The following is a 26,228-nucleotide window of genomic DNA, read 5'->3' on the forward strand; positions in this document are numbered from 1 at the left end:
GGGTTCTAGAGAGACTTTTGCTTTTTTTTTTTTTTTTTTTTTTTTTTTTTTTTTTTTTTTTTATCTTCTCCAATGTGCCTAACAGGCAGATGGTGAAGAAAATTCTTTTTCCTGTTTTTCATACTAGGGACCAAATTTAGGGCCAGACAAATGTTCTTCCCTTGAGCTTCGTTTCCAGCCTCAACAAATGCTTATTAATTTGAAGCAGTATCGTCTTAAAAACAGTAATCCTACATTAGCATGCTGAGCCCCATATCTGTGCATCTCTCCTTATAGCCTTGGCTGTCCTGGAATTTGCTCTGTAGATCAGGCTGGCCTTGAACTCACAGAGATCCATGTGCCTCTGCCTCTGCTTCTGCCTCTGCCTCCTGAGTGCTGGGATTAAACGTGTGCTCCACCACTTCATGCCTCAGTAATGTATTTTTAAAAGATTTTGTCTTTGAGAATGAGAACTATATTACTAAACTCTCTCTTATGTTGGCTACCACTGCAACTACAATGTATTTCCATGTGGCTTAGTGCAGGGTTTGTACCCTTTATACTGCGACTGTAATATACTTTCATTATTCCTGCCCATTTTGTGGTTTGTAGTTATGGCAAAATTATCTCTTCAACTTAAGGAATGATGGTGATACATAAATTTAAAAATATATATAATCTATTTTATACATATAAGTATATATATGAATATATATGTATATATATATGAAACTAAACCTAAATAAGCCATTTCCTTCACTGACTACATTTTAAAAAACTAATAATAGATGTCTTTTTTTTTTAAGGAAATAGAGAATCACCTTGACAAGGACACAGAAGGCTATGACGTTGTGCTGGATGCCATAGACACGATGCAGCGAGTGGCCTGGCACATCAATGACATGAAACGCAAGCACGAACACGCTGTCCGCTTGCAGGTGAGCACACAGCCAGGTGACAGCGCCCAGCAGGTGCTCAGACACTGTTCTAGTCTCTAAATCCTACATTCAAGGCTTCATAAGTCATACCTCTCATTTACAGTCCCCACCCAAGTTCTCCCTGAAGACAGGTCAGGGCGTGGACAATGCTGACCATCAGTTAGAGTAGCTACATAGGACAAATGATGTCACCTTTAAACTAATAGTTTTCTTTTTTTTTTTTTTTTCTTTTTTTGTTTTTTCGAGACAGGGTCTCTCTGTGTAGCCTTGGCTGTCCTAGACTCATTTTGTAGACCAAGCTGGCCTCAAACTCACAGCGATCCACCTGCCTCTGCCTCCCGAGTGCTGGGATTAAAGGTGTGTGCCACCACACCTGGCCTAACTAATAGTTTTCTTATAGCTCCTTTGATGATCCTGATTAAATATGAGTCTCCCAAGGCCTTACTTATATCATTACAAATCAACAATTTTTTTTGTTGAAAGCAATTGTCTCTAGACTATGTAAGGACTTCTAAAGCCTCTATGCCTCTCTACTATTTATATGAAATCATGACACACGGTACAATGGCAGTCCTAGGGCAAGCAACTCAGCTGGGAAACTGGAGTGGTTGCTTGCCTTGCATTTCACTTGAGACACGCATCTCCAGCATATTGTTTTAGTCTCTTCAACTTTAAAATGTGACAGTTGGTTGACAGGCTTGCACCAACATTGTGAACCCTAAATTCTCAGGAACCTTTCTCCCCACTCAGGAACTGTTGATTATGTCCTAGACTCCTCCAAAAAATGAGCCCCTTAAAAAGGGTGGAGGGCTGGGAGAAGGCTCAGTGGTTAGAAGCTCTTGCTGCTCTTGCAGGGGGTCCAGTGCCCGGCACCTACATAGATGGAGGCTCACAATTGTTCAGGGGATCAGTCTTATGGCTCCATGAGCACCAGGCTCACACATGATGCACACAGGGACATAGATGCAGGCAAAGCACTCATACACAGAAAATAAAAAATAAATAAATCTTGAAGAAGAAGAAGGAGGAGGAGGAGGAGGCGGCACGTGATTCACTAGCTAATTCTAGTCTTGTGTGTGACCTTATAAGTGAGACAGAAAGATGGAGTGTGAATCCACAGCTAACTCAATTCAGGAAAGGATGCATTTTTCTCCTCATAAACTCAGAGGAAAATCAACCAGAGGCAACCAGAGTTTGGTGGGATGTCACTGCCTGTCAAAAGTCAGAAGAAGGCAACATTTTATTCTTCCAGGCTATGCTGTTGTTGTTTTCTCAGCATTAATAAAAAGTTTAATCATCCATCAGACATCTTTTATAGAGTTAAAAATGGCTAAATAAGCTAATTTTTCATACTGTGTCAATCTGCATGACATTTTGAAGATACCACTACATCAGACCTGAAACTTTACTCCATTTCCACCGTTTCTGTTTGTAGCTAGTGAAATTTGTTTATTTGATTTACTATTTACTAGTGAGGTGGACCCAGGGGCTTTGCACAAACTACACAAATACTCCACCACAAGCTACATACCCAGCTTCCCAATGAAGAGTTACAATTTTCAAACAAATGCAATCAGCTTCCTTAAAAATTTGGTCTACAACAGCCGTCTGTGGTGCCACATGCTAATCATCCCAGCACTCAGGAGGCAGAGGCAGGTGGATCTCTGTGAGTTTCAAGGCCAGCCTGGCCCACAGATCAAGTCCAGGACAGCCAAGGATGCACAGAGATACCCTGTCTCAGGGGGAGAAAGGGTAAAGAAATGTCAGTCATATCACTAATTATTTCCTACATTCCACTGAAAGCGCCAAAACAGAGTGGCAAAGACATGTCTATTTCCTTTCTAGATAAATGATTTAAAGTTGAGAAACGCCTGAGAAAGTATCTGTGATCTTACACAGGCTTGGGTTTTAGTTAGTCATGTATGGTATGGACTCGGTTTCTAGAAGAACTTTCTTAAATTGAACACTGGAGATTTTTAATCCGCAGAGGAGAGGATGGGAAGTGTTAGAGCAGTCACCCATCTCCACTGGCGCCACACTTCTGGCCACCCCGGGAAGTTCTTTGAAAGGTATGGCTGCCACTGCCAGTATGGCATTGAATCATTCAGGAATGGTAATAAGCAATTGGCAGTTCGGCAGGTAAAACCTGGATTCATTTTGGGTGACCTTCGACTGCTAGCCTCGCCCATAAACACAGATTTTCCAGGCACCACCCTGGAGGTCAACGACGGGCCACTGAGTGTGCAATACCTTGCCGTTTGCCTGGTGTTTAATTTGGGGCGGGGAGCTAAATGTCCCTTTTTCTCAGGAGATCCAGAGCTTGCTGACTAACTGGAAGGGGCCAGACCTCACCAGCTTCGGGGAACTGGTGCTTGAGGGAACCTTCCGCATCCAGAGGGCGAAAAACGAGAGGACGCTTTTCCTCCTGGACAAGCTGCTGCTCATCACAAAGAAGAGAGATGACACCTTTACCCACAAAGCTCACATCCTGGTGGGTCCTCATGGGGTGATGGGCGAGGCTAGGGGGTGGCTGTTGCGCTTGGCGCGGTGCGCCTCACCCACGCTGTTCTCTCTCCTTCAGTGTCGCAACCTCATGCTGGTGGAGGTTATACCAAAGGAGCCGCTCAGCTTCAGTGTCTTCCACTACAAGAACCCCAAGCTGCAGCACACAGTTCAGGTGGGCTACCCCTAGCTTCCTACGTGGAAGAGGTATATAAAAGGCGGGGGTGGGGGGAGCCTCCCCCCCCCCCCCCCCCCCCCCCCCGCCAACAACCGTCTCTATGTCTCACTATTTAAATCTCGCCCCGTAGGCCAAATCCCAGCAAGACAAACGCCTCTGGGTTCTGCACCTGAAGAGGCTGATTCTGGAGAACCATGTAGCAAAGATCCCTGCTAAGGTAAGAGGAAAGTCAGTCAGTACACCTTAACGCTAAAAGGGCCCAGGCCCTAGCGAGGAGGCTGCTGGGAAGCAAGGCATAGCTTCACAATGGAGCCTGAAATCCCTACACTCAGGAGGGTAAAACACACGCAAAAAGCATTTCAGGCGTTACATTGACATATATAGACAAAAAGGAGTCAGTGGCACTCACTAGAAAATGTGTCTTAGACTATGGAGCCAAGGTTGCTAAATTCCCCCCCCCCTTTTTTTTAGCCCCCTGAGAATTAAAGTGTGTGTGTGTGTGTGTGTGTGTGTGTGTGTGTGTGTGTGTGTGTGTAAGACCATAAGGAAGCTTATAGAGAACTAATAGAAAATACCAGGAATCCCCCTTGCCCTCCCAGCCTCTCAGAATCTCAGGTGTCCGAGTTAGGTCCTGTGAGAACAGCGGGAAGCCAAGCCCAGTTTGGCGGGAAAGGAATTTACCAGGAGAAAGCAAGCTGCCCGCCTGACCCAGATCTGTTTGCTGGATGTGGGGGAAACAATAGTATTTGAAAGCCAGGTGGCTGGGGGGCCGGGTGAGGGGGGCGGGGGGGGGGGGGCACAGTGGGCAGAAGGACAAAGTGTTCAGCTCTAGCCAGTGAGGGCAGGAAGGAAAATGCCTCCTGCTTTCTTGAAGGATGAGGAATGTTCTTATGAAGTTGGGGAGAGGGAGGGGAACCAGGCTGAGACAACAAAGTAAACAAAAACAGGAGTGCCACTCTGCTTGCCAAACACAGCTGGTGTCGGGACAAGAGGATCAGGAGATAGGGCAGGAGGGGGGGGGGGGGAGTGGAAGCCTTCCGGGTAGCCTGCCGAGCACAACACAGAGAGCAGATGCAAGAGAGGTCACCCAGGCCAAGGGAACAGACGTCACCCTCTGAGATCGTACTTGAGTTGCAGGAAGAGCTCCGGGTTGGGAGTTAACCAGACCCGGCTCACAGAGGAGGCTGAACCAGTTCGTCGGGTTCAGGGGAGCATCTGGCAGGGTGAACGGAGGTGGAAATTCAGGTTCTGGCAGCCCGGGATTAGGAGAGGCAGTGATTGAAGCCTTACAGTTTGACAGGACGGCCCACAAGAATGTAGAAAGGAAGCTAGGGGCTCTTGGGAATCCCAGCAAGCGGGCTGGGGGAGGGGTACGGTACTTGGATGATCGCCAGAGAGAGCATCAGGAATACGGTGAGGAATGGGGGGGGGGGGGGGAGTGTACCTGATAAGAAAGGAGGGGACAGCAGCAGAAAAACAGCCAAGAGAGGTCAACACGGTTGAAAGAAATTAGAAGCAGGCTAGGTGTGGACTTCTCCTGCCCCCGCCCCCAAAATTTCAAAAAGGTGCAATTTAGAGAGCAACTCAATCAAAGCAGGACTTGCTATCTGGGTGAAAAACATGGTATAGTCCCCAGACTAGGAGGCAAGAGGCAGCAAGGATGAGGAAGAGCTGCTTGTCAGAGGAGGTGGATGGAGTGGGGCCAGTAAGCTCAGGAATGGTAGCCTTAGAAAGAGTTGAAAACATGTTCCCTGAGCTAGGAGAATGAAGAAAAATGACAGGGAGCCCGGAGGAGACTTGGGAAATCATGAAGGGTTGGAGATGCTGGTGTGAGCGATGGTAACACTGAGGAGAATTGGGAAATCATGAAGGGTTGGAAGTTGTTGGTGTGAGCGATGAAGACATCCACTGGGATGAAGCAGGGACGGGGTTGTTCTGTGAAAGTGGGAGAGGGTCAGACTCATTTCTAAAGAAAATGGTCTAGCCACTCAAGATGACTCAGGTCCTATATGAAAGGCACCAAAGATCCGCCTGCAGCTGCCCAGTGAGTCACTGTGATGGCCTCATGACAAACCCCTTAGCCACATGGGAACTGCTCTAAGGAACTATGACACCCCTAAGTTGCTCTATGGAGGTGGCGGAGCTGGGGAACAGAAGGTTCCTACAACAAAGAGAAAGGTGCGTGCTCAGGAGCCTGCATCGCTGGTGACCATGATTTCAGGCTGAGTAGAAAAGAGACTTCTGGTCTGTGGTCAACTGGTTCAGTAGGAAATATGGACTACGTAGTTGAAAACTTTTCCTGGTACCCTACCTGGGAGGCAGGGTAATTTTGGTGTGTTCAGGTCCTGGGACAAACTTATTGCCATGTTGCTACCGTGGAGCAGAGAAGACAGGTATCAGAGATAACATAGCAAAAGACTAAAATGAAGGGTTGAAGAGCCATCTGTGAGGATGATGAGATGTCGCAATGGGACCAAGAGAACAGAAAATGGGATCAGAGTTGGAAGAGTGGTATGGGGTAGGAAAGAACAGAGGAAATTCTGGGAAAGGAGAAATTGACCGTTGCCATCTGTTGACTGGTTGAGTTAGACAAGGTCTAACTACGTGGCCCAGACCAACCTTGAATTTGGAATCCCTACCCCTACCCCACCCTCACCTTGGCCTCCTGAGTCCTGGGATCGATCACAGGTGAACCCAGTATGCTCAGCTTCCCTTCTACATGTTTTGGAAAGATTTTCAGGCCAGCCTCCAGAAACTGTGCTGGCAGTGGCTTTCTGTTCAGGAAATGAATATGCAAAGGCGTGTGCTTGGACGGAAGTGCGAGTTTCATTTCACGCAGAACCGTGATTGCCTTCTCTCATGGTTACTCAGAAGCAGTGCCCTTCTGCATGATGGCACCATGTCTTTGATATGCCCCACCTACTGTTCACAAGAACCCTGGGGAAATTGCTTAACAAGATTCGGAATGACAATTATTGTCAATTACCAAATTAGACAGCTTCTTCCTGTCCTGTTCCCTCTGTCCCAGGTACTCGTGGTGGGTGTCCCTTGATGCCTAAACAGTTGATAAAGCCACAATAAAATTATTCTTTTCACCCAAGTTATCAGTCTATTTAAAATCTAAAATGCATTTTAATTTACAACTTATTGAACACATCTACATGGCAATAAGTATACTATATTTTTACTTCACAGTAAAATATCTCAGAGATGGATCATGACCTTCCCATGTTAGAGAAAGTAAAATCAGGGCTTCAGAAACAGGAAGCAAATTGTCCAAGTTTTACAACCAGTGCCTGACCAAATTCAGATTCAAACCCAATTCATCTGGCTCCAAGCAGCCTCTAAGCCATACTTTCCCCACTAGGAATGAAAACAAACTTCCTTAATATACTTTATCCACTATAATGTTAAAAATAATTCTTTGCCCTATTTAAGTAGGGTTATTCAACTGTTTTCTTAAAGCTTTCAGAATATATTTATTTGTATGAAATCAAACAAATGTATAATGGGACACTTTAAACAACAAGACATGTATAACCTCGGCTTCTATCAGCTTCTAATGTCAACACAGCTGTTGACCAGTCACTAAATTCTGCCAAGCCTCCACCCTAGATCTCTAGTTCCCTGGTGGTCCTTGGCTGACACCTAGTGTACAACATGGAAAGAATTCTTTTCCAAAATAATTTACAAGACTTAAGCCTTCTTAAGGATTAACTTACTTAAGGGGATTTCTTACATGCCCCATTTATATACATAGTATATAAACTGAGCCAAATTAATTGAGCAAAAAAGATGAACTAGGAACTTTTCTATCGTAAATATAAACATGGAACTAGAAAACCACTTTCCAGAGGTTAAACTGTCACTTGTGTTTGAAATTAATTCTAGCTAGTAACCTCAAGTTCCAAATATAAAATAGAAAGATAAGTGTATGAAATAGGCAACTATTTTTTTCTCAAAATTGAGGTGTCTGGTAATGGTTTTTTTCCTGTCTGCACCTCCATCTTTATTTTGTTTAATTATGTGTGATTACCACTCCACCCAAATAGTTTTGCATAATACCACAGATTGCAGCAAATTAGAAACAAAATAGCTTTAGTTATTATAACATAATCTATGTAGATTAAATTGTATTACATCTGATGAAAATGTAAACAGCATTGGAAAGCAAGAACTGTCACCCCAACTGATTCCCACTCTCCCAATCAATTGCCAAAATGATGGGCTAAGACAGTTTAACTTATCTATTTCTAAGTAAGCACCAGCAACATATAATAACAGAAACAACAAACCCCAGAGTATTCTGGGTAGAACTGCTAAGTGTGTAGAAAGCTGAAGCCTCAAGCATCAGGCTCCATTCCCCAGAAGGGCAGAGACAGCAGCCATGCCTGTCAGTTGATGCAAAAGGCACTGGAAAAGGTGGGGCCTATTATTCCACCTTACACTCGAGGAAGCACATCCACAGAAGTGGGAACTGCCCCTGTATTGCTCTGAAATACAGCTGGACTGCTGCTGTCCTTAGTATGCGTGGGTCCTTAGTAATGTTTTTTGGGTTTTTTTTTTTACTCACCTAAACAATACAGTTTAAAAATGGTCTATAAGACATTTACCTGCTGGGAATTATAAATAATCTAGAGCTGACTTAACATTTACAGGAAGATATGTCCAGGCTCTATATAAATGCCATGTCTCTCTATAAGAGGCTTGCGTGTCTGTCACAGTCTTGTCCTGGCTTCACTTCTGCTGCTATGATACCCTGCCAATAGATGCAGCCTGGGGACGAAGGGTTTATTTCAGCTCACAGTTCAGATGCTATTCCATCAGAACAGAGACATCAAGGCAGGAACATAAAGCTACTAGTCACATTCCATCCAAAGTCAAGAGCAGAGAGAAATTAATACCTGGGGGGCCTACTACTGAGCTCACTATCTCTACTCTGATATAGTTTAGAACACAGCCCCAGGGTTGTGACCCATACCATTTGGTCTTCTCATACCAAATTAACATAATTAAGATAACCCCCCCTCCTCCAGATATGTCCACAGGCCAATTTGATCTAGACCATCGGTTCTCAACTTATGGGCTGAGACCCCTTTAAGGTCCAAATGACTCTTTCACAGGGGTTGCATATCAGATACCCTGCATATCAGATACTATGCATATCAGCTATTTACACTATGACTCACAACAGTTGCAAAATTATGAAGTAGCAACAAAAATAATTGTATGGTTGGGGGCACCACAACATGAGGTATTAAGGAGTTATAGCATTAGGAAAGTTGAGAAACATTCTCTTTCATTGAGGCTCTCTTGCCAGGTGAGTCTAAATTGTGTCAAGTTGACAATTAAAACTATGAAGCCTTTGCTGTCCTGGACCAAGTGGCCAGCATGTTCCTATGAGGGGAGTCTGAGTTTCCTGAACTATGCCTAAAAGAAATAATGAGGTTTTTTTTTTTTTTTTTTTTTTTTTTTTTTTTTTTTTTTTTAAGTTTTCTAAAGTCCATTTATTCAAGTATGGTAAGATCCCTGTCACACTTGGTAATTTTAAAAAGAAATCGTAGGGGAAAAAATGACATCTACATTTCCTCTCTTCCAGGCCAAGCAAGCATTACTTGAAATGGACGCCATCCGTAAGTTTGTTTGTTATTGTTTCCTTAGCTGTTGGGGATGGTAGGCCATATGGCCAATGTTCAGCCATCTTGTCAGAGCCTACACCTTTAGGCTCCTATTTCTCCAGCAGTCTGTCATTAACCAAAAACCAGCTGACCCTGTCATGGTTCAGCAGTTAGACGCCTGTTGTGGTTTATTGTGGAGGATGGTCATTCTAAGACCCTTGAGCTCATAGAAAGAGTTACTCGTTTCTGGCTATAAACTAGCTTTTCCAGTAAGACTACTGGTAAAATCAGATTAAAGGCCAGCTGCCTGCAAGCAGCAGTTCTGGGAACTTTTTCCTGACTAAACAGATCTTTTACAACTTCCTTTTCTCTCTGGAATTTCTCCCTCTTCTATGATTATAGCAGCTGTAAAGGTAGACACCTGCTGGAGCATTCCAGAGTTAGGTATCCATAGCAACCCTTGGTTACACAGCTACTCATGTCCCCGTGCCTATAAAAACTCTGTGAAAATTGTCAATAAAGCGGGCTTGATCAGAATCCAGACTTGCCCTTATTTTTTGTGTCTCCTGTCCCCCACTTGTTTGCTCCCTCCACAGGTACCCATTGAAGACCCCACAGGCTTGGACACTTAGCATTCTTTAAGATGCTGCTGTCCCTATGTGTCTACCCAGTTCTCTATCTCAAAGCTTGTAAAAGGTCATTGATAAGACACTAGCAGCTGTTCACTCCATCTTAGCAGCTGGAGCGGACATGGTCACCCCTTCCCAAGACACTGGTTTGTTTCCACTTTGATTCTGGCTTACCTGTGGGGCACTCCATACTCCATGCCTAGCCACACCTCTAGATGTCTGCGGGTCCTAACACCATCATGGAGGACTCTTCCCATCACCTCTAACACACACACACACACACACACACACACACACACACACACACATACACACACAGTCACTACAGTGTACAATGCATTTATCTGTTTACCCACCCATTTTTGAAAGTCCCTTTCGATTATTTATAAGAGCCTCCATCACTTGAGAATCACTGGTGTTCTGAGGTAACACAAAGTTCTGGAAACTGCAGCCACCCTACATGGTCACTAGACCCTCACTTGCTCCTGTGGTTCCCTTTGCAGACCATCCAGGCTTCTGTTACAGCCCTGAGGGAGAGATGAAGACACCATGTGGCTCCAAAGAAGGTGCTGCACCTTATCGGCTGAGACGGAAGTCAGGTAAGCAGGATGCTGTCATCGAACCGTAATGCTGAGAGGCCAGGAAGTGGGCACTTTCTGACTCACAGGCGTTTTTTTGTCTGCTTGCTTGTTTGAATACATCTAACGCTACTTTTTAAAAAGATAGCAAAGCAAAAACAAGCAAACAACAACAACAAAAATCCCACCTCTCTGCTTAATAATTTCCCAGTGAATATGAAATGTGCCAACCATCCAGGTATGATGGCACATTCAAGCCTAACACTTTGATATGCATTTGCTAAATCAGATGCCATGTAGTATTCTCTTAGCTCCCAGATCTTGGTTTTATATGAAGGAGTATTTACTAAGTCCATTTCACCGTTACTATAGGTATAGTCAAGGGATGCCAGATAGCTAGCACCTATGATTTCCATAAGACCCTCACTGTGAGAGAGACCTCCCCAGATAAACACCAGTCTCTTTGATAAAGCTTTGGCATGTGTAGATGGAAAAGAGAGTGGAAAGACAAAGGAGAGAGAGAGAGAGATTCCAGGAAGGAGAGAGACTTCGCAAAGTCAAAGACTGATACCCTTGATGGGATGTGAGCCCCTGAGGCAGATAGAGCTGGAATCATCCTCACAGAGCCCTAGGCCTCAGGACAGCCAGTCACTGTCAGCAGCTCGCCTGGCTGGAGAGAGGGCTGGAGCCGAGGTGGAAGAGGATGAGGCACAGTGGAAATAGATGAGGATAGAGGGGTGCAGATAGGAGCCTGACCATGAAGGCTTAGCTGGCCATGCACAAGTGTGGATACGGCAAAGCAAAGGAGACACCGGTATAACTGTGCTAGTCTAGAAGAGAAATGGTGAAGGCCTGCTTGCAGACTGGCGACTTGGGTCAGCTCACAAAATGCTTTCTAGACTGATGGATGAAAACAAGATAAACTGAGAATGCATCACGGTCACTAGTTTGGGAGAGAAAAGTCACTGATAAGCTGATAGCAAATCCAGGAGAAAGGTTAAAAGGAAAAAGTAAGCTCAGACCGAGAAGAGAGAATTAAGGTGTGCAGCCTAGAATGTAAAATCACAAGTTGCCTGCTGAGAGGCTGCAGTGCAGAGGAGGGGAGTCTTGGGGTGTCTTCCCCCTGCTTGGTGGGGTAGGTAAAGTAGCACCTGCCCTTCTTTTCTGTGACTCCTGATCACTTCGAGTTTATCTGACCACTTCAGTGGGGTGAATTGCTTGCACTGTGAGCACTGAGAATTTGAGTAAATTGCACAGTGCATTTTCTATAGCTCAAGGCCAAGGATGTCGCTTCACTGATAGCATAGTCACCTTCTATGCACAAAGCCCTGGGTTTCTTCCCCAGCTCCACATAGAAGGACTTCATGCTTGTAACCTCTGTGTCTGTAATCTCTGCGCTCAGGAAAGGGAGGCAGGAGGATTGGGAGTTCAAGGTCATCCTCAGCTGCATAGCAAGTTCAAGGTCAGCCTGACAGGGCACGTGAGCCTGTCTAAAACCAAAGAAGCATTTCAAGAGCTCTTACAATGTCAATAAGCTACTAATTTATTTATGATGGAAAGTATTGATTTGCAAATGACGCTGGCTTTGCTTGTCCCTCAGAGCCTTCCTCACGATCACACAAAGTGTTGAAGACCAGCGGTAAGTCCAAAAATAGAGCTAACGAAATTGTCCATTCTTAGTCAAAGTATATTGAAGAAAATTATGCCTTAAGTGCATTATAGATTGGTGGGTTTGGTAGCCTGATTACAAGAAGATTAAATGTTACTATAAGCAAATGTGACCTGTTGCAAAACAGTCAACTGATGCAAGTTATTTGCAACATAGCTAACATCTGTCATAGAAAGAAACACTATCAAAAACAAACAAAACCCAAGAGGAAAAGGACCCTTAAACATATATATAAAATATATATGCTATATGTCTAAACATATATATGCCCCAGCTTTACAGAACAAAGAGCAAATAAAATTTAAAGTTTAAAAAGTCTGTATATGAATATTTGGAAAAAACATCCATTTAAATGAGAGAAATGGAGAGAAAGGAGCTATGAATTTGACCACAAAAGACACTGCAAAACTCTTGGTGGGAGGGTAAATTCTTACAACTTTTCCTGAGCAAAATTTGGTAACTCCCATTTATGTCAAACTGGTCATTTCCTCTTGACCCAACAACTTGACCTCTAAGCCCACATAGCTGTGTCAACAAGCATGACTAGAAGTCTGTACTCTTAACAAGTGGGGCTAAGCCTTGGTATGGTGGTGGTCTATATTCCCCCCCCCCCATCCCCCCCCCTACCACTTGCCCTTGGGGCTCAAATATTTTCTTTCCTTTTTTCCCCCCCCCCCCCCACCTTTACACTTTTAACCTTTAGATTACTTTATATCCTGGTCATAGCCCCCTCCTCTCCTCGCCCCCACCAACTCCCATTCTCCCCCCCCCATTTCCCCCTTCCCACCTCCCCTACTCCCAGAGAAGGGAAACACCCCTATCCACCCACCCTAGCACATCAAGTTGCATCAGGACTGCGGGCATCCATCCCCTTTCCCTGTGGCCTGGCAAAGCATCCCCACCAGGGGAAAGTGACAAAAAAGCAGGCAACAGAGTCCATGTCAGAGCCAGCCCCCACTTCCCTCACTGGGGTACCCACATGATGACTGAGCTACCCCTCGGCTACATCTTTGCCAGGGATCCAGATGCAGTCTATGCATGGTCTCTGGCTGTAGTCTCAGTCTCCCCAGGGAGCCCTGCCCCACCCGCCCTGGTTAGTTGACTCTGTTGATCCTCCTGTGGAGCTCCTGTCCCCTCTGAGCGCTCCATCCTTCCTCCTCCTCTTCCCCCAAGACTCCCCTTGCTACACCCCATGTTTGGCCATGAGTCTCCACATGTGCTTCTATCAGCTGCTGGGTGGAACACAGCAGAGTATCCTCATCAGTAGTGCCAGGGGTTGGCTGTCTCCCATGAGTGTGTCTCAGGTTGGGCCAGGCCCAGGCTGGACATTTCCTCAGTCTCTGCTCCATCCCTGTCCCTGCATATCCTGAAGGCAGGGCAAGTCCTGGCTCAGAGTTTCATTGGGTGGGTTGGTGTTCCGCTCCTTCCACTAGGAGTCCTGTCTAGTTAGAGGGTGTCCTCTTTGGTCTCCACGACCCTTGCAACTAAGAGTTTCAGCTAGAGTCACTCTCATATGGAGGTCTATATTTTCAAAGGTCAACTCTCATTCCATGGACTCTGGTACCTGGCACTACGCTTGTGTTCCCCCAGGTGTAGAATATTAACTGCAGAAACAACTACAACTCTGCATAGATCATTATGTGCTATGTGATGGCCATCCTCAGCTTCATAGCAAATTCAAGGCCAGCCTGAGATATACCAGACCCTGCCTAAAAAAAAAGAAGGGATATTCTCTCTCTCTCTCTCTCTCTCTCTCTCTCTCTCTCTCTCTCTCTCTCTCTCTCCCCCCCCCATACACACACACACACACACACACACACACACACACACACACACACATTGGTGTTTTGCCTACATGTATGCCTGTATGAGGATGTTAGATCCCCTGGAACTGGCATTACAGACAATTGTGAGCTGCCATGTAGGTGTTAGGAATTGAACCTCGATCTTCTGGAAGAGTGTGGCCAGTGCTCTAAACCACTGAGAAATCTCTCCAGCCTCCTTCAGAGCCCTTAAGATGTCCATAAGCTACTGGTTCTTTATAAGAAGTAAAATTGATTTGGGTTTTTGCAACATTTTAATAGCACAGTATAAAATGCCCATCTAGTAAGAAGTGGTCTATTCATGCATATGATGGGATGTTCTGCTGAAGAAATAAAATACTCTCCATCTCTATCTACTAACACACACCTATAAGTGTTAGAGAAAATATACCAAAGTGTATTGCATCTTTATTTAAAAGCAAACAGAGCAATTGTGCCTTGCAATAAGGTGAGAGAGGGTGGGTGGGGATCCAGAAAGATGACTGCTCCTCTCTGGCAGTGCTTCTCAACATGTGGGTCATGATCCCTTTGGTTGGACCTCTATCTCCATAAATATTTACATTGTAATTCACAACATCAGCAAAATTACAGTTATGAAGTAGCAATGAGGATAATTTTATGCTTGGGGTCACAACATGAAGAATTGTATTGAAGGGTTGCGGCATTAGGAAGGTTGGGATCCACTGCTCTAGGAAATGGAATATTGAAGGGTTGCAGCATTAGGAAGGTTGGGATCCACTGCTCTAGGAAATGGAATATTAAAGGGTCGCAGCATTAAGAAGGTTGGGATCCACTGCCCTAGGAAATGGAATATTGAAGGGTCGCAGCATTAGGAAGGTTGGGATCCACTGCTCTAGGAAATGGAATATGAAGGGAGAGAAGTGCTTTATAAGATTATATAACTAAACAATTTTAAAGATGAAATATGTTATGAGGGTATCATCTATAAGATACCTGCACAAATCTCTCTCCATGACAGGGCCAAGGAGACCTTGTGGATAAAGACTTCATCTTCCTTTTTTTTGGTTTTTCAAGACAGGGTTTTTCTGTGTAGCCTTGGCTATTCTAGACACACTTTGTAGACCAGGCCTCAATTATTAGCAAGATGTATATAAGCCAGTTAGAAATATGAGTGCTTACCTATGTATGAGATACATTTTAAATTCTCAAACTTTAGACATTCTTATTTGTTTTTCAGAAACGGCACAGGATATCCAGAAGGTAAGCATGGCTATATTTCTTCTGAAGGGCTCGCTGTGGGCACCTTTCACCTCCGCGTCCTTCCTATCGGTCTCATCGCCAGCCTGAAGTGTCAACATTTACTTTACACTTTGGCATTCTTCCTCACTTTGCAGTCTTAGCTATTTATACTTGATTTAATAGAAAACTAATTTTTAATTGAGGTGTAATATGAATAAATTAATAAAATATTTTTTTTTTAAAAAGAAAAAAGAAAACTAATTCTTTTCAGCACACTCCCTCTCCACTTCATCTCTTGCAATTCATGCAATTCTACCCATACCTGTGGTGATTAATCCCAGCACTTGGGAGGCAGAGGCAGGCAGATCACTGTGAGTTCGAGGCCAGCCTGGTCTACAAAGCGAGTCCAGGACAGCCAAGGCTACACAGAGAAACCCTTTCTCGGAGAGAGAAAGAAAGAAAGAAAGAAAGAAAGAAAGAAAGAAAGAAAGAAAGAAAGAAAGAAAGAAAGAAAGAAAGAAAGAAAGAGAGAAAGAAAGAGAGAAAGAAAAGAAAGAGAAGAAAAGGAAAAGAAAAAGAAAACTATGAAGCAGAGGCAAGTGGATCTCTTGTGAGTTTGAGGCCATTCTGATCTACAAAGTGAGTCCAGGACAGCCAGGGCTACACATAGAAGCCATGTATTGGAAAGTCAAAAGAGAAAAGAAAAAAGAAAAAGAAAACTGTTTTCTCCTATTGAAAGTCATGTGCCCAGATTTTTTTACCTGGAAAGAGTGTTGCGATCCTGACCTGAGTGAGTGCTTCAATAAGACCACTGATGAACTGTCTTAATAATTCCTCCAGTGTTTATTGTAGTTTCTCATGTAAGGGCTGATGATGTCCCCTCCTTAGCCATAAGGATGTGATTCTGGCAGTCTCTCCCCCAAGTTCCACTTAACACCATGGTTTAAGCACAAGAAGAACGAGCTTGTTCATAAAGCTCTTTTAAAACACCTAGCACTTGGGAGACGGAGGCAGGAAGATATCAGTGAGTTCAAGACCAGCTTGGTCTACAAAAGTAAGTTCTAGGCCAACCAGGGATACACAGTGAGACCTGTCAAAAAGAAAACAATAACGACAACAGAGCCTGCTTCATGATGTCTAAAAACCAGCTTTGACTTTTGAGGTGATTTCCGTGGCACTAAGACTCACTTGTGTTCTTCAGACACTAGTGCTTTTCATATGGAAACATTTGAAACTTGGCAACTTTATTTGTTCTTCACTGTGGAACTTGTGTTCTGATCTTGGTGTAAATCAGGTCGCTAAAGAAGGTACCCTGGCCTTTAATGCAGCTGTGGTAGAATCCTGGAGCCAGCACCCCCCACCCCCACCCACCCTCCTCAGTACCTAAGTAAATGCTCAAGGTAAAAGTTTTTCCATCTTAGGAAACTTTCCAACAATGCTCAACAAAATCCACCCAGGAAAAGTCCACTTAGGAACTACTAAACTTTATGTAGACAAAAGACAAGCAAGAAAGAAAAAAAAAAAAACCAGTGTGCTGCTTCAGTGGCAGAATGCCATCTCCTAACAATCATGTGTTGAATGTATCCTAAGTGCGAGAACAGATTGACCTGTTGCTTAGCAACAGTTTGGTATTCCTTCCAGAATATATATCCTGGACCCCTCTCATCCTCCGTCTGTAGTGACTAAGCTCTTACATAAACTGGTGTTTCTGCCATTTATGAGCACCCCTTGCTTGCTGTTTAGCATTAGCAGGACCTGGCTTCCTACTTTATAAAATTATTATCAAAACTTACTATGATAACATAATTTTTTTAATAATTTATTTATTTTTATTTTATATGCACTGGTGTTTTGACTGCATGTGTGTCTGTGTGATGGTATCAGATCTTAGAGTTGCAGACAGTTGTGAGCTGCCATGTGGGTGCCAGGAATTGAACCTGGGTCCTTTGGAAGAGCAGTTAGTGCTCTTAGCCGCTGGGCCTTCTCTCAAGCTCCTGATAATATAATATTAAAAGATGCTTAATAAAATATCTGGCAAAAAGGCAAATAAGCCATAAATGATAGCTGTTATCAAATTAATATATACCCAAAGTAGCATGGAAAAGCAGAGGAAAAAAAAAAATGATCACCTTGGCCCAGATAAAATCGAGGTTTCTAACTTACATACTTACATGCTGTGACCAACCCAACATTGATTATATCTTAATCTCAGAACTTCATCACATCTCCAAATGTCATATTGGACCCAAAGGTTCAGCTTTGAAAATACTGCTGTCTTCATTCATTTTGGGTGTTATTTAGGTATACATGCCCCAATATTAACAGTTCAGATTTCCTAGTTACCCAAAGTATCTGGGACTTCTCAGAGATCACTTCTAGTGCAAAATACAAGGCCATTTTTGTTATCCCTGAAAGCCTGTCATAACTTAATGAGTGAATATTAACTCATATTCATTATAAGTAGCCGTTGAGCTTTTACAAGCATCGTATTGGTGCAGTCTAAGTAAAGGAAAAGATGCTAAAACTTTGGATAAAAGGATTTATAGATGTATAAAAGCAGTGATAACATACACAAATATTTTAGCTGTAAGTCTGTGAAATTTTATTTTAAAAGATTAATTAAGAAAATAATTAAATGATTAATTATATATTTTAAACTTTAATAGAAAAATGTTAGGGCAAAATTTTATTTTTGTGCTGTTTTCCTTTCCTGGTAAACAGGCCAATAAGTGATAAACAAACAGCTCCTGCTAATCTGGCATTTCCAATAGTTTACCTGCAGTCAGGAAGCGTATCTCATCATGGCCCTAGTTAGTTTGAGCAGCCTTGACCACTTCAGCTCTTTGAATGTAGTTCTTCTGTGTACAGAATATTGACAGGGTGTTATCCACTCCTGTCTGCAGTTTCCATTATAAGACCTGGGGCCAGTCTGCTGTCCTTACACATTGTTACCCTCAGGAGATGGAGTTTTGCTGCATTTGATACATTTGACGTGTTGCTCTCATTAGGAAATGAGATTTTTCTAGACGGCCAGGCTCTACCAAGAAAGGCTCTAAGTGACAAAATGTCCCCTTACTTTCTCTGATTAGAAACCATGGTTGTCTGGGTTTTTTACTTCAAAACAGATAACTAAGTGTTAATTCAGTATATTTTAGAAACAAACATTAAAATATCATTATGTCCATAGTGGGTCTCCAACTCCTGTAACAAAGCCTCCTTGCCTGGAATCTATAAACCAAGGTCAGGGACAGAGTGAACCTTGGATTTAAGGATACCCTTGTTATGTCATTGGGTCAGAACCAGAAATTATTATCAGGATAAGGCACTGAAATGAAGTGTCCCTAAAGTCTTGCATACAACCAGGTATTAAGGCATAGGCCCCAATGCATACTCATTTATACAATGACTATCTACTATGCTTGCTATATTTCTCTTTTATCCCATTTGGGCAAAGATTTTGGAGTCAGTTAAGTTTGAGTGCTGGTATAACCATGCTTACTTCATAGACTGACCAATAAAATTACAGAAATTATCTGCAGATTACAGCCCTAGTTTGTTGTTGTCATTTGGTTGGTTGGGTTTTGCTTGTTTGTTTGTTTGTTTGTTTGTTTGTTTGTTTTGAGACACGGTTGTTCTGTGTAGCCTTGGCTGTCCTGGAAATCACTCTGTAGACTCAGAGTTCCATCTGCCTCTGCCTCCTGAGTGCTGGGATTAAATGTGTGTCACTGCAGCTCGGCTCTATAGCCCAATTTTAAAATAAATATCCCTGCTCTTTCTGCCTCTTTTTCAAAGATCTGAAGTTCCCTTCAACTCACTAAAAACTAACAGTGTCTACTGGTGATTTTCTTTAAGAATGTGGCAGTCTATCTCCATTAGGTGACATTCCCCAGTCACACATCTTTACCCGTGGCGCACTAATCCAGTTGCTATGTGTCTGTGTCCCTCAGGTTTCTAGAGTGGAGAGCTCTTCCCAGCTGACTTCCGCCACACCTTCTCCTGCCCAGAGGAACAGCCAGCCAGGCAGCACCGCCATGATCAGCATGCTTCCTGGGGGAGGCGGTATCCGAAGCCTCTGGGCGGATCACCAACTCAGGCAGCCCTTGTTTCCCAGCCGCCGGTCTCCGCAGGAGGACGAGGAAGATGGCGGTGACTACCAGATGTTTGTCCCGTCCTTTTCTTCCTCGGATCTCAATTCCACCAGGTTGTGTGAAGAGAACGCCTCAAGTCGTCCTTGCAGCTGGCATCTGGGGCTGATTGAGCCCACAGAGATCTCCAGCTCTGGTCACAGGGTTGTCCGACGGGCCAGCAGTGCTGGCGAAAGCAACACGTGTCCTCCTGAAGTAAGAACTAGGGACAGTAGTGGCTCTCAGTGCTGTGCCAGGAGAGACCTGCAGAACAGCCCTCAACCAGGAGGACAGGGAGGGATGGCTTCCTTTGGGTCATCTGTAGAGTTGACCATCGATGATATAGACCATGTCTATGATAACATTAGTTTTGAAGACTTAAAGTTAATGGTTGCTAAGCGGGGGGAGCCTGAATCCTCTCTCTTCAAACCATCCAGAGACACTGTCCGCCCCAAGAGCACCCCAGAGTTAGCTTTCTCTAAGAGGCAGGCTAGCCACAGTACAAGCTCTCTCCACCCAAAGAAAGAGGCAGCTCCCAGTGGTCAAGAGGAATTGAGCCAAAGCATACATGAACTCCAGGTAGTGGAAGAAAATATCTATGACACCATAGGGCTTCCGGACCCGCCGTCGCTGAACTTCAAGTGCAGCAGCAGCCTGAAGCAGCCCAAAAGGAGCACCTTCCTGGGTCTGGAAGCTGACTTCGCCTGCTGTGACAGCCTGAGACCGTTTGTCTCCCAGGATAGCCTCCAGTTCAGTGAAGATGATGGATCTTACCACCAGGGACCCCCTAATACTGATTATTTGAGTTTGTTATATGACTCTCCCCGCTGTAACTTGCCTATTGCAGATAAGGCTCTCTCGGACAAATTGTCTGAAGAAGTCGATGAAATCTGGAATGACCTGGAAAATTACATCAAGAAAAATGAAGACAAAGCAAGAGACCGTCTCCTCGCGGCATTTCCCGTGAGCAAAGATGACGACGAGCCAGAGAGGCTGTATACTGAGAGCACCCGTGAGCTGAGCAGAGATGCAGGTCGTGCCACGTCAATGATGTCCCTTCCTGGGAGCCAGGCTTTCCTCACACCTGGAAAGAGAAGGGCTGTGAGAGCCAGCAGGGCCAACTGTTCCCTTGATGATGACTTGATTTCTACAGAAGGCTCCTTCCTGAGTCTTCACCAACTCTCTCTGGGCAGTGAAGTACCTCCCGTGGACAGTCCCTACGACCTGGCCAACTGCAGCCTGCCCCAAACAGACCCAGAAACCCCTGACCCTGGCATGGAGGCCACCGATAAGACCAAGAGCAGGGTCTTTATGATGGCAAGGCAGTATAGTCAAAAGATTAAGAAGGCAAATCAGCTTTTGAAAGTGAAAAGCCCAGAGGTGGAGCAGCCACTGTCCAGTCAGCATAAGCCCATTCACAAAGACCTGGCGGCCATCTTGGAAGAGAAGAGGCAAGGAGGGCCTGCCATTGGTATGTTGCGTGCTCTGTTCTTCCTTCTTGACAGTCATGTGTGGGAACAGGCTTCCCAATTCTAACTGTCCTTAGAGGGGACACACCTGTGAGACACTGCCATTCAGGTCTCAGATCACACAGGCCACAAAGGCCACTGTTGGCCCTTCCCACTTTACCTCAGATGGATCACGTAAACTAGAGCATGACTGGGCCAAAGGGTCTGGTGCACTTGTAATATTGCTATAGAGTTGGAACTTTCAGGAAAAAGATTCTCAAAGGGAACATGAAATGTGAAAGGAGCTATCCGCTTTAGCCTATAGAGAAATATAAGCATTTCCCTATGGATCTGCTCTGTTTTGGGGGATTGTTATGATTGGGAAAGTGCTTGCCCCTAGCACAAAGGTGAGGGGACGGCTCAGTTGGTAAAGTACTTGCCAGACTTGAGAACCTGAGTTGAGCTCCCCAGCACCCATCTAAGAAGCCAGGGGCAGAGTGACATGCTTGTCATTTAAAGCTGGCAAGGCAGAGACAAGGAAGGAGAGTCCCTACAGCTGGCTGGCCTGTCAGTCTAAGCTCAGAGAGAGACCCGGTCTCAGAAGATAAGGTGGTAAGCAACTGAGGGAGACACTCCATATAGGCCTCAGGCCTCCATGTGCACAGGCATACACAAACATGTACACACAATACGGAAGTGGCCACTCCTACTAGCAGATACACACACACACACACACACACACACACAAAACCGAATATTTGTTAAAGAATTATTTACTTTTATCTTCTATGTATACCTGTGCACTACATGCACGCCATGCCAGAGGAAGCCAGAGGAGGGTGTTGGAGCCTCTGGAACGGGACTTGGCAGCTATGAGCTGCTGCATGTGGGTCTTGGAAATCAAACCCAGGTCCCCTGGGAAAGCAGCCAGTCCTCTAAAGCGCTGCTCTAAATCTCCAACCCCTGTTTTTATGCATTTTTTCCCAACTACCTACTCTACAATTCATCTGCACCCACAAAGTTCAGCTACTACTTGGTTCCTTTAAACAGCAACTAGCTTCCCTGTGTGCAGCACCATCCCTCTGGGGCTTCTCACTTACCACTTCCAAAGAGTTTAAATCTTCAGCGGGACTTCCTTTGTGGGTGTATCTGGGATTTTTAAACGGGACGTGGGTGAGATCAGGGGTGCAGGGACAAGCGAGTCATAGTGTAAATGAAACACTTGATCTCACAGGAAGCCCTGAGTCGTAAATAAAGCATGCAGCTGGATGAGAAAACACAAGCTCTCTTCACCATCATCTTCATCTCCAGATATGGATTTCTGGAGTGGGGACTTGAAATCTGCCATTTTTCCCCACCTCCTTTGAGACAGGGTCTCATGTAGCCCAGGCTAGCCTCAAACTTCCTGTGTCACTGAAGCTCTTGGACTTGTGATCCTCTTGTACCCACCTCCTGAATGCTGAGATTACAGGTGTCACCACACCTCATCTTAGGCGGTGCTGAGGTTGGACCACGGGCTAGTCATGCACACTTCCAGTTCAGCCACATCCAGATCCCCTGGAATCTATCTGTATTTTAAAGCCCATCCTAGTCTGAGGAACCCTGCCCTTGTCATAGCCTTGTGACACACTGGGAATCCCAGGAGGCTCTATGAGTTCCACCGGTTCCAAGCCAGCCTGGGATACATAGTGAGATTCTGGAGTTTTTTGTGTGTTTTTTGTTTGTTTGTTTGTTTGTTTTTAAAGATTTATTTATTGTGTATACAGTGGTCTACATGTACACCTGCAGGCCAGAAGAGGGCATCAGCTCACATTATAGATGGTTGTGAGCCGCCATGTGGTTGCCAGGAGTTGAACTCAGGACCTCTGGAAAAGCAGTCAGTGTGCTTAACCTCTGAGTAATCTCTCCAGCCTCCGAGATTCTGGCTTTTTAAAAAGAAAGAAAAACAGGAATCCTTCTATTTTCTGACAAAAAAATAAAAACAAAACAGAAAAACCTACCTCAGTGTGAAAAAAAAGGAGTCAGTTTTCTAATTAAATGCAGAAATCAAGACATGATTGTTCATACTGTAATCCCAGCACCCAGAAGATCAGGGCAAGAAGATCTTAGTTTGGGTCCAGCCTGGGCTACTAACACACACACACACACACACACACACACACACACGCACTCGCAAATCAGCCTCATGACAAGGCGTCAGTCAACACACTTGTGCACATCAGTGGTACTTAGACACGTGGGTGACACTAACCTCCTTTTTCTAGAGTAGGCTTCTTTATCTCAATAGAAACTAGACAGAAGGAAGGAGACATCTAAATCCTAAATGAATCCAATAGATCTGGAAGGAAAAACCTGTGTCAGAATTTAAATGAATTATCAAAAGCTTTTGTGTTCAGTGTTTTCCCGCCAGATCAGGAAGGGGAGCCTCGGGCTTGCTTTCTGAGAGGTTTTATAGGTTCTTTGTGTTCTTCTTTATAATAGTATTAAAGCGGGGAAAATGGTTTCTGTGTGACTGCGAGAGAGGCTAGAATGCATTGCTTTTCCTCCTGACAGTAGCATGCTAAAAGCCATTTGTATTCTCTTTCCAATGCTTGTCTTGCCAAACAGGTTGTTTCATAGTTACAGAAAGTGACTGGTGTCAGACTGCAGGAGGGCTGTGGAGGCAGGACCAGGTGTCCTTGAGAGTGGGTGCATAGAGGTAATTTCAGTCATAGGCTGAGACTAGGCCTTCGTTTCCCAGGATCAGAGAAAAACTACTACAAAGATTTCTGATGACAATGATGACTCGTGGATTGTGCCAGCAGACTACAGCTCGGTCCAGCATTAATATCCAGGGCCAGGCCAACTGGATAATAGGAGCCAGTCATTAAGATACAGAACTCTATGCTTGTTGGAAGCAAGTCCTTCAGAACAAAAGAATTAGGACCTACAACTTCCTTTAATGGATTTTGTTTCACCCAGCTTTTAAATATTGGCGATTGCCAGTTGAGGTTCCTCTTGCCTATTTGTTGCTTCTGGTTTGTTCTGCTGTCTTCTTGGGATCCCATGCCTCTTCTCAGCTTTGTACTCATGTCTGTCCTTGACGTGGTGGGCTACTAGGCTACTATGGACCATCTTTCTCCAACAAAATGGAGCACTCCCTGTCAAGGGGTCTTCTGGGAGTGCTGATTTCCCCTCTGCATGGCAGGAGCATACCCCCTGGGGCCTGCCCTTGTCGCAGTCCTGGCTCCATCTGGGTGACCGAGGCCACCTCCTGTGCCCACTAGGCTTTCAATCAGTTGACATTATGACTCCTTTTCTCTCTCTTGTTTATCTGGGCACAGGACGTCGTAGTCGAACGGACCGATTCTCCAGACTTCTGCGCATGGGCCTTGCCACTTTGCCAGGAGCTTGCTCTCGGTGTTGTGCGGAAGGAGGAGCACCCTATTCACCTGCTGAAACCCTCGAGCATCTTTATTGAACTCTGTCCCCTGGGGTCTACAGGCCCCGGGTCACATGTCCACCTATAAGTCACCCAACCAGGTCCAGTAGCTCCCACCCTTTAGAGCCTGTTGTAACATGTGGCCATCTTGTTGAGCTGATAATATTTGAGGCTGAGGAGGCTGCTTGGGTTTCTGTATTTTGGATAATATCTCCATATAGGCTGGAGAACATCTTCTGTAACATAGAGAAGGCAACATCGCTAGGCTTCTGTCTACATCTGAGCAACATCAAAAACATCAATATCTTTCTAATCCTCTGTCTTGGAATCAACATGTTTGGTATTTCCCACTGCAGGAATTACTTCAATTTTTATCTTTAATGATAAGAACTCCAACTTTTAAAACCCTCAGAAAAGTAATAAAATATAGACAGCCTGCTACTATCATGCAATAATAACGTATATGCCCTATAAAGACAGTACCAGACAGACGCTCACAGGGTTCTCTGTACTGGAAAGACCAATGGCGGCCAACTGCGTTCTCTGCATCTGGCTAGCAGGGACTATTTAATCACAGCCTGAGCTTTGACGATGTGTCTCGTTCACGCTGGCATCATGTAAATTGTAAACGCTCTCAAGTGGGAAAATTGAGAGAACAAAAAGCTGAAATACGTTTTCTCTTCTAGTGAGATATATTATATTCAGAACTTATAAGGCCCCCAGTATAAGTTATCTATGGAAAGCATTTTAATCCAAGACCACCTGCCTGTTTCCACTCTCCTGCTGTGGCCTGATTTCTACATTGTCTTGGCTCTATTAGGTGCTCTCAGGAAAGGCCCAAAAATCTGAAATCCTACGCTCAAAAGGAAAGGGTAGGAAAAAAATCTGTGTAATGAAATAGTTGAGACCTGTTTCCTTCTAGAAATTATGTTTGGTGCCCAGAACAAAGTGTACAATGTTGTTCTCTGAGACCAAAAGCTCCTAGGCTGTCTGCAGTAATAAACTAGCCTATGAAAGAGATTAGCCATATAGCTTTTCTGCATGCATATATTTGAGTATATACATATGTATGTATGCCTGAGTATGTATATATATATATATATATATATATATATATATATATATATATATATATATATATGCACCATGTGTGTGCAGGTGTCCTCGGATTCCCTGGAACAGGAGTTTAAAGGCAGATGTGAGCTGCCCAATGTGGGTGCTAGAAACTGAACTTGGCTTATCTGAAAGTGCAAGCACTTTTAACCACTAAGCTATCTCTCAGCTCTAGATAAGACTTACAAAAGAAGTTGGGAAACGGGGTTTTTGAGTAGACTAGGGCTTCTGAAGGATTTTGAGGGACGAGTAAAACTTTATTAAGCAAGAAAGAGGAGAATATGAGAGGAAAAAGACATAAAAAATACAATGGGTATTTTAGACATTATGTAAGTCAGGAGCTATGTCCTCCTAAAAGACTTCATGGGTAAATTTATGCCAGAATACTTTTAATTATTAATTAGTTCTGCTCTCCCTCAAATGATTGCTTCCCTAGAACCCTGTGGAAGTTCAGTGCCCCTGCCTGAGCTGTGGATCAGCTCGGGGCTACATATAGTGTGTGAGGGATGGCTCGAGGCTGAACCATATGACTTTGTCTAAAATCCCAGCTCCTGTGACTGGGTCTCATAGTTAACTCGAATCCCAGGCTTTGGGAGAGTGGATGACATAGAACACTGCAATGCAAGTAGATGGTTGTGTGATATCTCTTTCGGTGCCGCTGCATTCGAATTGGTATTGTGAGTCTTCACTCTGATACTTAAAGAGAAATTTGCCAATGTTTTGCCTCTAAAATTCTCTGAGCAATAACTCCTGTTGTTAAATGCAGTTCAAAGTTTGAAACCCAAAGCGTCTAAATATAAACTCCAATGAGAGAGAGTTTGCCTTGATTGCAGAAAGCAAGGGGTCAAGGGTGAAAAAAATGGAGGGGTGGTGGCTAAGAGCACATGATACCAGGAAAGCAGGCTGAAAGAAATAGCACAAGTTCCACTAAATGCATATCTCACTGCAACGTGCTGCTGGCCCAAGAGAAACGCTCTCTCTCACATATCAAGATATAGGTCATAATCT

At 44.3% G+C, this 26,228-nt stretch overlaps 1 protein-coding gene across 6 annotated transcripts in view; it reads left to right on the plus strand.

The window, feature by feature from the left end:
- The window catches only part of Plekhg1 (pleckstrin homology and RhoGEF domain containing G1), a 151,810-nt gene that overhangs the window by 123,427 nt on the left and 2,155 nt on the right, over positions 1–26,228 (plus strand). For all 6 annotated transcript variants that reach the window (XM_051164614.1, XM_051164616.1, XM_051164612.1 and 3 more), the window contains exons 7-15: positions 786–917; positions 3,226–3,408; positions 3,499–3,594; positions 3,728–3,814; positions 9,197–9,230; positions 10,348–10,443; positions 12,023–12,061; positions 15,113–15,135; positions 19,062–20,709. In XM_051164614.1, the coding sequence (XP_051020571.1) occupies positions 786–917; positions 3,226–3,408; positions 3,499–3,594; positions 3,728–3,814; positions 9,197–9,230; positions 10,348–10,443; positions 12,023–12,061; positions 15,113–15,135; positions 19,062–20,709 (2,338 nt within the window). The remainder of the gene's footprint in view (positions 1–785; positions 918–3,225; positions 3,409–3,498; positions 3,595–3,727; positions 3,815–9,196; positions 9,231–10,347; positions 10,444–12,022; positions 12,062–15,112; positions 15,136–19,061; positions 20,710–26,228) is intronic.

The sequence above is a fragment of the Acomys russatus genome, chromosome 21, assembly GCF_903995435.1.
Source record: "Acomys russatus chromosome 21, mAcoRus1.1, whole genome shotgun sequence".
Lineage (NCBI taxonomy): Eukaryota > Metazoa > Chordata > Mammalia > Rodentia > Muridae > Acomys > Acomys russatus.